The following is a 13,010-nucleotide window of genomic DNA, read 5'->3' on the forward strand; positions in this document are numbered from 1 at the left end:
TCCTTTTTCTGTTCTTCCTGGGACAAACCAAATTCTTTGCATGCCTTCTCCATCATAGAATGGAATGACGCAATGTCGTCCGGAGGGGACGGGTGAGCTGGGCTTCTAGGGGTTTCCAACTCCACCTCTGACTCCCAGGATGGATCCCTGGAGGGGGATGATGAGATATCCGACATGGCTCCCCTGTCAGACTCCGAATCTGGCAGCTCACCTTCCTCTTGTGCCAGTGCTGAGATTGGCGTGCGTAGGTGCATCGGTTGACGGGACGGGCCTGGCTCGTCGATGGGTGACTGTGGCAGGTTTGCCTGAGGTAGTCTCTGGTCCAACAACTGTAACAACGACTGAAGCGTGTACAGAATTTCCAACGACAAAACAGATTGAGGATTGAGAAGAGGGGTAGATACCGGTATAACGGATCCCCTCGTCGACGACTTGTCAGCCACTCGTAGCCCTAGGTCTGCTGGGCCAGCTATTCTCTCATTCTCGTCCTCCGAGGACAGCAACACAGCCTGTTCTTGTAGTAAAGTATCCGGGGGGGATCGGATCAAAAACTTCAGACCTCCAGGCTTCCTGTAGAACCCCCGTCGACGAGGCCATCGTCGACGTCGTTGCCGGTGGGACGGTGGATGCTACCTGCGTAAGTGGCAGGGTAGAGGCCGATGACTGGACCGCCGTCGACGGTGACTCAGCAGGTGGTTTTGGCTGTCCCGCCTTTTCCACACTTGGCTTGCTTTTACTCGACTCTCGACTCGTGGTCGATCTATGATGATCGCCCGAGGAGGATTTCCTTTCCATGCTTTTTTGATGAAGATGATTTCTTTGACGAGGAGTCTCTAGTTGAGTGATTTCCAAACGACTCTTTTTCCGTCGGTCGAGATTTCTTCGCCGGTGGTTCCGACGAGGTAGCGCGGCGTGATGTTTTCGCCGATTGTGTGGAACCTACCTCCGAAGGGGGGTATGCCCCCGCTCCATCATTCAGCCATGCCACCAGTCGTCGACTGCGGTCTTTGAGGGTTTTTTGAGAAAACCCTTTGCATATGTCGCAGTTATCCGCCGAATGATGAGGGTGGAGGCAATATATACAATCCATACATCCGTCCCCCTCGTAAACTTTTTTTCAAGCCGCGCATGGGCGGAACAGCGCTTTTCCTGACACGGAGGACATTTTCTGTACTCAAATTCCAGTAATGCAACCTTGTACAAAATAGTAAGACAATGCGAGGAGATCCCACTACTTTGGAGACGGTTGAAATCTGAAGGGGAGCCGCGGGGGCGGGCCTCATACTGGGACGGCCTACGCAGCATGCGTAGGCGGGTCCTAAAAGGACGTAGATAGGACACAAAAGTGTCGGAAGTTTTCCTATTGGAAATGGCTATATATGTGTACAGAGGGGTCCCAGTCTGACGACGGGGAATATTCTAAGCATGTGAATCCATGAAAGATCCAATGCTGGAGAAATGGGATGATTCTTCAAAAATTGACGTTTTCAGTAAGTCTGTTCCCTTGGCCTCCCCTTTTGGCTCCGAAGAAGAATGGTCCCAGTGCACCTGACAATACCAGCAGGAACTCTGAGAAAGTCTCATCCCACATTTGGAAAATCAAGGCTTTTGAATCTACGTCTAAAAAGGTGTCAACATGGTAGACCACTGGAACTCCTTTGCCAGATGCTGCACCAGTGCCTCTTTGGTTGTGAGCCACTGAGTAGTTGTGCTTTTCTGGACAAACTTTTCTGTCGGGGGAAGACTGTTTTGAGGGAATTGCAACTGACCTTCATGGCTGAGGTGGGCTGGACACTACGCCTGAAGAAGAATTTTCATTACAACTCCTATGTCTTGGTAATGCTGCATATAGGGAAGTTATGCTTACGGTCTCTGAAGCCCTGGGATGTGGTCCTACTGTGAAGGATGTTACTGCACACGACTACAGACATTTTGGATCAGGGACTTCCAAAAGAGCCAGTCATGCTATTCCATGCAGCCCTTAAGGACGCTCTATTCGAGCTATGGCATAAACCCTGCTCAGCGCCAGAAGTATATGGGGTCTGCATCAATAAGTATAAACCAGTGTCCACCAAACTAGACTACTTGTCGAGGCATCCTAACCCAGATAGTGGTGCAAGCAGCCACTTGGGGTGCAAAATCTAAAAGCTACCCTTCCACCCCGAGGGACAGTGATAATAAAAAGGTTGATGCTCTAAAGAGATCCTCACCTCAAGAAACATGGCATTAAAAGCAATTAATGCATCATGCACTCTGTCAAAGTTCACCCACACATTGTGGCTAGTGGTTGAAGATGCATCAAAGCACAACCCAGGAGATATGGAGGGATAGTTTCCTAAACATTGTTGGAGATGGTAAGTATGATATGTTCCAAGCTTTCCAGGCCAGACTGGATGCTCCCGACTGTGTGGGTAGAGCAATGGGCGCACGCTCTGATGAGATTTTCCTGGGTTATAAAAACGGTTTCACTCCAGATGTCCAAGCAAGATTGCTGGATATGACCTTCGGCTTGAATCTTTTTGGACAAAAGGCTGACAATGACTTTGAGGCTGAAAACCACCAAGTCAGAAAGTCACTAAGAGTAGCAGTTTAGCAACAGTCTGCAGCACAGAGTTCGAAGAGCTGACCTTTCCGCTACTATGACACCTTTAGTTAAAGAGGGAGAGGACAAGCACCAGGAGGGTAAGGCCAATTGAGGTTTGCAAGACCTTCAAAATGTACAGAAGGTAAAGCTGCTCAGGCTAAATTGTCCTCTGGCCCTTCAGGTATACAGAATCTGCAACACGCCACACTTAAGAATTCTGCAATCATACCCTGGTTGGAAAACACTTGATTAAACATTCTGCAGAATGGATCAGCATTACTACAGATGAATCAATACAGAGGGTCCTCAAAGGGTACTTCCTTTCCTCTGGCGCCCTCTGTCCTGCCCTGTGCCTGCCTTCTCCTGCCAGGATCCAGATCTGCTACTCCAGCAGGAGAGTGGTTCTCTGCTGCAGAAAGTTTCAAGAGAACTCGTACCTGAAGGGGAGAGGAACCAGAGGTGGTACTTGCATGACTTCCTGGAACCAAAGACTGGGGGACTGCAACCGATCTTTGGACCCGAGGAACTTTAACTTCTACTTTTTAAAAAAGAATTAGGAGAAATTACTTACCACTAATCTTAGTTCTATGGATGCTTCTCCCACAGATCTTTCATCTGTTAGATATCCCTTCCAGCATCAGATGCTCTGAAACATTAACGGGGGGGATTGTGGGGGTAGTCTAGCTCAACATCTACCTTTGACTCCATCTCGACTCGGCTGTACCACTACTAGACTCCGGAAGTGATGCTGGCAGTACCCATAGTGTCAATACTCCCCGTTCCCCACCGTCCCATGAGCTCAGCAGTCGCGCAGGAAGAATCCAAAGACGTATTTTGTGTGTGCGCGGAACAGTCGCAGTACTGCAACTAACAGGCTAATAGCACACAATCACCGAAGCAAAAATGTGCCCGAACATCCAATAACCTCAGGTTGTCCCACCAGTGAAAAGAACCAGAAGCAGCAACATGCCACTTTCATAGCAGGGCAGGATGGGAGAGGGCGAAGAGGAATCTGCGGGAGGAGAATCAATTGAAAGACATTACTGTTAATTAATTTCTCCTTCAATCGACTGCATTCCCTCACAGATTCTCAACCTGAGACTCCCAAAGCATTACAGACTACAGCGGCGGGATGAACATATCAAACAAGAACATTCTGCAATACTGTTGTGTCAAATCGAGCATAAGGGCCACACGCCTCGTCCAAACTATAGGGTTTAGTGAAGGTGTGGCGCGAAGACTGTTAGGGAGAATTCTCAGAAATGTGCTAATTCCTCTCTACCTTAGAGACCCCCAGCACTTTTGCTGGACTCTAGGACTTTTAATTTTTAACCTTGAGAGAGAGTGAGACCCTTTTCCCCCACTCTCTCATGTATTTTAATGCGTTTCAAACTCTGTGTTTCTATGTTAAAGAATGGAGTCTGACAAACTCCGTATGTTAAAACTGATATAATATTGTTTCGTCCTCATTGTATAGATGGCCTATGCCCAGTCGCTTTGCGAGAAAATCTGTATTGCAAGGTTGTGACCTTAAGTGAATCAAGCCTCCATTTTAGGTTAAAGCCGCCATTTTAGTTTATCGTGCAGTCACCCTGTGGCCTAAAATGGCCGACCTGTGTTCTCTTGTTCTTACTTTAACCTCTTCAACCTTTGTAGGAGTGTTAATGTCTAACCTGCCTGCAGGCTACATGTTAGGGTCATGTAGACCTTGTCCTTTGTTGACCTCGGGATCAGGGGATTACTTGAATTGGCGATGTTAACCTACAAGTATACAAGAACAATAACGCTGTTTAAACATGGCATGCGAAACATCTGACCTGCATTAAAGCAAATGTGTAAAGAGTGTAAAGTTAAACCCAGAGAATAATAGTGCTTGTTAGTAAATGTATTAAAAAGTAAAGCGCATGCACGAGATATGTAAATTAGGAATGAACCTGGTGCGAACCCTGGCCCAGAACATGATTAACTTGTTGGAGGCTGGACATAGTTATGAAGAAACTGTATAAATATGCTGATGTCCAGCTAGCAATTTATGTTCACTGCTCACATTGAACCTGCTGGTGGTCTCTGATGTACTGACTGCCAAATATCTATTTGTGTACTTTGTTTTGTAAACTGTACAGTATTGCAATAAAGATTCTGGGAATCTTTACAAGCCCGTGTTGGTGTATTTCTCTTTGCATGGTGTAAAAACCTTCATATTGTATTTTTCTGATTCCACACATAGGCATCATCTTTACATTGTGTCACATAGCACCTTCATTGCAGTGGCACAGGTAAGTTTTTCAGATTTCCTAAAGGTTTAGATACCTTCTCTTGGATAAACTGTTTCAAAGAGCAGTGAAGTGAAATTGACTGTACTTACATTTGTAACTTTCTAGACCCAGCACACAATATCTTACAATAGGGTGCTGGAGGGGTTACTTCGTATCCCCTTTTGTCTAGTTTCTCATTTAACATTTTTATGTTACCCTTTCTACAATTAATGGCTGGTGGCAGTGGTTGACTTTTTACTACCATTGTGTGTTTTTACCGCGGGCTGCAATTGCAGCTTTGGTAAAGCACCCATGGGTACCCATGTTGTCAAAATGGCCCCGGTCATTTTTTGCCATTTCTTGCTGGAAAGGTCCTTCTTGAGATTTACTCTGCACGCCAAACCGGGTTGGGTCCTTTTGATCATTTTGTCTTTGGTGGGATTCATGAGTGAAGCCTGCCTCTGGCTCCAGGGGGTCTGGCAGGGGCAGAAATGAGGGAAGTGCACGAAACTCCCTGTGCTTAATCCCCTTAGTTACAGGAATGCACCCAAAGCTGATTGGCCGGCTGGCTGTCCGGCAAGGACAGCCACTCTGCTGTGTGACAGAGCAAGGCTGGAATGAATGGGAGAAACTTGCATAAAAGGCGAGGCTTTTTGGCTTGGAAGGCAGAGTCGACCACTGGACGAAAGCATCCGAAGAAGAACTTGGAAGACGCCTGCTGCAACTCCTGGACCGTTGATATGCCCGGTGAAGCCCTGCTGCTGTGCTGAAACTCCAAATTCGTTTCGACTAGAGAAGCCCTGCAAGGAAGACTTCTCCCCTTGAGTTGGTGGGACCAATCAACTCCAAAGTGAACTTGTCTGGACATCCTCTCAGAGCTGGCTGTACTTCCTTGCTGCTGCAGGAAGCAAAGTGCCAGGGAGAGGAACACCAGATTGGAGTGCATCACTTTTATGACAGTCCCCTGCTGAAGGAAGCTCACCCGGACTCCCTTGAAGCAGGACTGACCAAGCCTGAGCCACCTCAACAGAGTACTCGACCCCAGATGCGAGGAAAGTCCAGAGTGGTATCCGTGAGACCGCAGTGGTGCCATTTGCTGAGACGAAAGGAGCTGAAACCGTGAAGTGCCACTGAATAGAAGTTGGTCCTTTTCTGTCGCTGACTGTCCCGTTGTGTGGCAGGAGGGCCCAGAACCCCTCCGACTTGTCCCCACGAATGAGGCACAGGAACAACAGGATCTGCAGAGCCACACAGGAACAGAAGCCAGCTGGAACAATTTCTTCTAACCAAAGGTACTGTACAGTCTAAGATAACTTACCTCTTGTTGTGTAGCCTTACATGTTCTCAGTTGAGACTTGTCTTAGTTGCCTTGTAGAGTTGCTCACAGCTTCTTTACCTCACAAGCCTAACCAGCTTGTGGCCCTACATTGATTCTACCTTTTCTACAACTACTTCTAAAGCTTTGTGCAAAACCTTTTATCACCTACAAGAAGTGCTTCAGCTCACCTAGACTTTTGCTCAATTGACATTGGCTGGCTTGGCTCCCTGAATAACTCTTCTTTACTCTGACATTGTGTTTCTCCTCTCCTTCCAGGAAGGGGTCAACTTACTTTGCATTGGGGGTTCAAAAGTACTTACCTGCTTCAGAATAATTGTGTGATCTCTTGTTTTATTCTCCAACCCTTTTCTTTGGCATACTTCTAAGCAGCGCTCCAAATGCAACAGTGATCTATTAATGTCCACAGTGTCCTAGCTAGTTAAGTCACCGGAGGGTGTAGGAAGTGTCCGTGTGACATCCCAAATGGGTATTTGCTGATTTAGAGAAACTAAGTGTGTGTGTATTTTGGAGTATATTTGTGTGTTACCATTATATTGCCCCTTCTGAAGAAGGCTTACTCAAACTGAATGTTAAATTAATAATCGTTTATTCAAGAAACCTGGAGTATAAGTGTTTATTTGGATCATTGTCACTGTGAATCTCTGTGTAACTCCCCCAACTGCTCAAATTGACCCCTCTTGAGATAAGCCTGGCTGCTCAGTCACACTACCAACCTGTGTAGTTCAGATCTATACCAAAAGTTGGGTTTCTATTGCCAGGAGGTCAAGGTTGTTGTAGTGCACTTTATGGGTACTGCTCCAAATCTTGCCTAACAACGACCAAGTCCCCTCCAAGTCCCCTCTCCCGAGTGTCCAGGATCGCTCCTATGAACTGAAGCCTCGGTTTTCGAATGGGACTTCTGTAAGGTCAGGGAGGAGCCCAGCTTGTGGAGTAGTGAGCAGGTATCCCTGGGATGGGACAAAACCTGCTCGGTTGTCTTCCGTCAGATCAACCAATCATCCAGGTATGGGAACACATGGACGCCGGATCTCCAGAGGTGAGCTTGGTGAAGACCCTCGGGGCAGAGGTCAACCAAAAGGGGAGCACCTTGAACGTGTAGTACTTGTCCCCTATGAGGAATCTCAGGAAGTTCCTGTGCTTTTGGTGGATCGGTACATGGACCTATGAGTCCTGGAGATCTATCAACATCAGCCAGTCGTGAAATCTGAGAGCGTGGAGAATTTCTCTCAAAGTCACCAAGTGGAACTTTTTCTTCTCTCGAGCTTGTTCAAGGCCCGAGGTCCAAGATGGGATTGAGTCATCCTAGATGGGATTGAGTCCTCCCCCTTTCTTGGGTACCAGGAAATACCAGGACGATCCTCTCTGCTCGGAAGGTACCACTTCCACAGCACACTTGAAAAGCAGGGCTTGCAGCTGTTCCTGGAGCTCCTGTTCCGGTTGTTGAGGAGCAGATGGCCTGTCTGGCGGCCGCTTTATGAAAGGCACACAGTAATCAAACTGGACGAGATGGCACACCCAGGCATCAGCGGTAATCTCCCGTCATTGGGTCTAGTGCTCGCCTATCAGTCCAGGGAATCATGGGGGGAAGAAATCAATGCAGCTTTGAGGGCGGAGCAGCCCCAGCCACTGCTGCGCCATCTGCTGGCCTCTGGAGACCCCTCTGCCCCTTCTGGAGCACAGGAAAAACCTCTGCCCCTGCCTGGGTTGCGCAAGTTGAGCGTTCCTGCCAAAAGGGGCATAGCGCCTGTTCCCTCTTCCCCCTTGATGTGAAGCCAAAGACAGGTTTTGTCGGCTGCTGGACAGCTAGGCCCTGAGACTCGGCAGCCAGCTTGGGAGCCTTACATGTCTCCAAGGACTCGTCTGCATTTGGACCAAACAAATTGTCACCATCAATGGCAATGTCCAGCAACTTGTTCTGGACATTGGGTAAGAACACAGACATTTGAAGGCAAGCCTGCCTTCTCAAGACAGTCACTGACCCAATGGCTCTCCCGATGCAATCCGCAACATCCAGGCCCATCTGCAATGACTGTCGGGCCACCTCCTTACCATCAACCAGCAATCTCTGGAAGCCCTCCTCTCACCTACCGGAATGTACTGGGCGGCATCCTCACTACACAAGCCAAATGAAAATGTAGCTAACATGCTAGATGCATTAACCGATTTCAGGGCCATACTACCCAACAAAAACACCTTCTTGGCTAAGGCGTCAACCTTCTTACCTTCCGCCATCTGGAGGGAGTATAGCCGTGAATGTAGCTGTTCTCGTTTTAACCGCAGCTGCCTGTACCACCAACCCCTTTGACGTTGGGCGAGTGGAGAGATAAGCTGGGTCTCCCCTTGCCGGCCTGTACTACTTTGCAAAGTCGGAGCTCACCAGGGCAATGGTGCATGGCCTCTGTCACAAGGTGCTGATGGGGTCAGCAATAGTCATATTTAATGGAATGGCCCTCTCAGTAGAGGGTCCTTCGCCCAGAATCTCAGTAAACTCGGAGCCCGACAACGGCCTGGCTGGGGCACTCCAGCCTAGTGTATCCACCATCCTAACCCCCAAGGTACGATACTTAGCATTAGTATGCCCATAAGGGTGAGCTTGGTGTGTCTCCAAATCGGGAGATGTGTCCAAGCCACTTGCCTTGTGAACACTCTCAGCCAAGGCAACTAAATCCACCTGATCAGCAAAATAATCTTTACCTCCAGTGCCTGTATAAGGCAGGGTCGAGTCCACACAAGATCTGGTAGTCATGAAAAATTGTCTTTGCATCGAAGAACTCGGTTCTCAACTTCAGGACATACGACTGCTCGGCGATGGGCACCGAAAGGCACATCGATGCCTGAGGCACACTGGTCGTGATCGGTGCAGGAAGAGCACTAGTGAAAAACAGTGGCAAGGCCATACTGGCTTTACTCTGCACCGAGCCCGAAGGCATTGACTATTAAGTCCGTTGTTTGCTCGGGGACAGGGTCACCGGGTACCATTGGAGCCACCAAGGCATGCTGCTTCGAGAATCACCCATACCCGCAGCCGCCTTTCGGAACATGTTGAGCATATGTTCTTTAAAGGTCTCCCACTATGACATGGATGTAGGCCCCAACGACTTACCAGACTTCTCCGACAAGTCGGACTCATGCCAGTTTCATCATATTGGAAGAAGAGGAGTAATGCGTGCAACCTGTTTTTTTTGTCTTCTTTCAATGGCTGTCTTTTTTAGGAGTAGGCCCTTCCATCTCGTGTTCCGACTAGGTGGTCGACCGTGCAGGAGATGGGGCAGGCCTACCATGAGTTTGCAGCTCTCTCCCGCAGCGGTTTAGGATTCATTTTCCTACAGGAACCACAGTCCACGGTGACGTTACCAACACTGAGGCACCACACGCAGATGTCATTGGGGTCCGTAATGGACATCTTGGAACTGCAGTCCGTTTGAAGCCTGACACCTTGAGAGTGGACATGAATTCAAAATTGCAAACGGTGACAAATTTGTCAGTTGGAAAATGACTGATCTTGTGAGAGTTGTTCCTTGAGAAGCATGGTGATCATGCAGAATAAAGGAACTTGGTTACAAGGACGTAGTGACACAGTATATGTACGACGACCAACGGCACATCCGGAGCACAATACCATTGCATCAAAGCAAGATGGATCAACGGGAGAGTCGAGGGGCACTACATCCCTGTCGAAAAGTTTTCCAAGCAGCTGATGCTGGAATGGAACTATCTGATGAGGAATCTGCAGGAGAAAAGCAATCCATTGAAATTTATTTCAAATTTAAACCCAGGAAATCTCAGTGGTGGAAGAGTCTGCTCGTTTTCAGAAGATGCAAAGAAACTACTCATGGTGAATTTATATTCTAAGCAAGTCTTCAAATCTAGACAAAAACAGCTGTGCCACAACAGCTGCAAAAGATCCAAACAAGGCATGCCATGTGTGGGGACATGGGAATTCGATGTCGTGGACATTAGCATTCAGGGTCAGCAGCCAAACTACATTAAAGGTTCATATGTACACTTCTGGTCCATGAAACTGTATTGAAGCCTCTGGATCTCAACTAAAGGCACTCCATTAGATTTTCCTCAATTCTTTCAAGAGCATGCTTCCTGCACACTTTCCAAGTGGGATCACCAGGTGCTTCAGGCAAGATGAATCTTGGTGCTGGCTGAAATCTGTTTGTTGCAAAGGTGGTGGCAGTAGAGGGTCAAACCCAATCTGGAGTACAGTTTTGAGTCTTGGGTCACATGGTGAAATCAAATAAGGACAAATGGAACTATTAAGGATTCAAAGGAACATGGTGTACCATTTGGAATCTTCTCTAAGATAGTCAACTTTTGTTTCAGGGAGCTTTGCATGAAAGTGTCCTGAGTCACTACTTACAAGAATTGGACTATGATCAGCGCTTTCAGAATACTTTTAGTTGGGGGTGCAAGGTGAAAGACGGACTAAAGTTGTTGCTGCCAATCAGTTCAGTGCTATAAATAACTTGCAGAACTCTAGGTCAGCATTACGGTGCAACTATCTGCAAGACAAACTGGTTTGTAATGGTCCAGCCTCAGACACCATGTACAACGCAGAGGCAGTCCTGTCACGAGTCTTTTGCACTACATAGATCCTATGAAATGTGGGAGCTTTTGGGTATCACAGTACTTCAAGACATAATTTCCATCTCAATGGAAGCCACTGTGAACAGAACAGTCACAGCAAAGCTGTTTTGATAACCAGTCGGTATATGATCAACAAAAAAAGTCTGTGCATTGTGCTTGGGTCAATAGAAAAGGACTTTGCAGAGTATTATCCATGACAAGGGTGCTTATACACTTTAAAAGTTGAATCAATAAACATATGGGACTCAGTAAAGGTAAATGTCTCAAAGACATTCCACCACCTTATGAAGCAGTCAATAAGGCACTAAAGATGCTGCCAGAAAGAATATGGCGACTTACGGAGGAGATGAGAAACAACCCAAGAACTGTAGGATCCCAAGGTCTTAAACTAAACATGAAAGTTTCAGTGAGAATGTCTGCCGGTCATTCAACTACACATTTGTTTCCCGTTTCAGGCAAATCGGCACATACAAGATTACTTTGGATATGCCACCAATCCTGTCAGCATAAAGATTGAGGAGCCTGCTGAAAGGAAGGGATGTGGGCCTTGGGCCAGAGCATGACAAAAACCTAGTCTCCAATTTTATACTCAGATGGCAGGGGTTTTAAGTCCCTTTCAGAGCATGGATAAACATTAAATGCCTTAGAGGTAAAGTAATTCACAGGTCTAGATGCATTTACAACAAAAGAAAAAAAAATAGGATGGGTAATAAAGGAAGAAATAGTTAAACAAATCCATGAGGTGCAACAGTTTACTGGAACCGATACATTTGAGATAACCCCATTGTAATTAGAAAGCTTGGAAAGAAAGAACTACATTTTTTTTGTGATTACCTGAAGGAGACCCATCTGCAAAAAAAATTAAAAAAATAAATAAATAAAAAAAAACGGATGTAGTACATACAGCAAAGCCACCTGTTACCACGTGATGCTTAATTTGACATTTGATAGAGGTTATTACTCCAGTCAGTATACGAAAAATACAAATGGTTCAAGCCAATATTAAAGATCACTAAGCTCACATGTGGCTAAATGGAACTTAGAGATAAGTCTCATGTCTTTTGACAGAAGGTTCCTTGCTGTAAGCACTATCACTGTGCTGCTCCTTTCCTCCCATTATTGCTGAAGGCCGCGGCAGCAAATGGTCACTGGGAGACATTTTGTCGGGGCTAGAAGAGGAACTTTGGCTGAACACAATCTGTGTTCTGGGATTTGGTGAACTCCCATCAAGAGAGTTGGAGCGCTGAACGCTAGTGTGTTTGACAGGTCCATTTATGTTGAAGCTGGAAGAGCAACGACACATCTACAAACAGGAAGGAATAAAAGGTTACAAAAACAGACCGACCACTTTTAATAGTAGACAAAAAGGAAAGTTCAATATAACAAACGTCAGAGGAATTAAAAAGGTACCTACTTCAAACTAAACATTTTCCTCTTGGATGTCATGGTTTCCTTACAGATTCAAATGGCTTTAAAGTGCCCACCAGAGCTACGTGTTTCAAGCAGGAAATATTTTTCCAGCAATGGTAGCGCCGCCTGAAGTGTCGCAGAAGAATCTATGACCTGGGTGTACCTAAAAACACTAGTGAACCCAGCCATCGGAGCAGGAAATTATTTCGGCCATTGGAGACACGTTTTTGGGGGTACGACCACTAAATATCGGGAGCAAAGTGCTTTAAAAGTAACCTACAGGATGGCCGCCAAACTCATGGGTGGCTCTGACAGGACACCGCTTTATTGAATATAGCAGTTGAGGGATCTATCTCTAATATGTAGGTATAACAAAGTTACTCACCGTAGTGACTACATTACTCCTAGTTTGGAACGGGACCGGAGCACTTTTGTAAAAAAGCATCAAATTGAAAAATGTGTCCTCTTTTTACGTGGGGTACCGCACGTAGCCGTACCGCTGCCCTCCTTCGCTCTGCCCCGCGCATCGCCCTTCAGTCCTTTCCTATCGCCAGGTCTGAGACCATTTAAGCAATAAAAGAGGATACTTATTAGAGAGGACGGCAGGCGGCCGTATGGAGGAAAGGGTACTATGGACTAGGAGTAAGGTAGTCACAACGGTGAGTAACTTTGTTATACTCCTACATCCCGTCCCCTTTTCCTCCATACTTTTGGGAGATTACCAAGCACTCCTTACAGAAGGACGGGTGGATGGAACTCCTTTACTGAAAGAGGTTTTCAGCACAGCTTGCCCGAACTGAGCATCAGCCCTGTAGCTCAGGTATAA

General features: G+C 46.8%; 1 protein-coding gene across 6 annotated transcripts in view; it reads right to left on the reverse strand.

The window, feature by feature from the left end:
• Positions 1-13,010, reverse strand: part of ECT2 (epithelial cell transforming 2) — a 1,267,500-nt gene that overhangs the window by 184,065 nt on the left and 1,070,425 nt on the right. For 2 of the 6 annotated variants that reach the window (XM_069618728.1, XM_069618727.1), the window contains one exon: positions 11,797-12,077. The exons of the other annotated variants lie outside the window; for them this stretch is intronic. In XM_069618728.1, the coding sequence (XP_069474829.1) occupies positions 11,814-12,077 (264 nt within the window). In that variant the 3' untranslated portion in view covers positions 11,797-11,813. The remainder of the gene's footprint in view (positions 1-11,796; positions 12,078-13,010) is intronic. 6 annotated transcript variants of the gene reach the window in all.

Source organism: Ambystoma mexicanum, chromosome 10 (assembly GCF_040938575.1).
Source record: "Ambystoma mexicanum isolate Mex_15411 chromosome 10, UKY_AmexF1_1, whole genome shotgun sequence".
In the NCBI taxonomy this organism is placed as follows: domain Eukaryota; kingdom Metazoa; phylum Chordata; class Amphibia; order Caudata; family Ambystomatidae; genus Ambystoma; species Ambystoma mexicanum.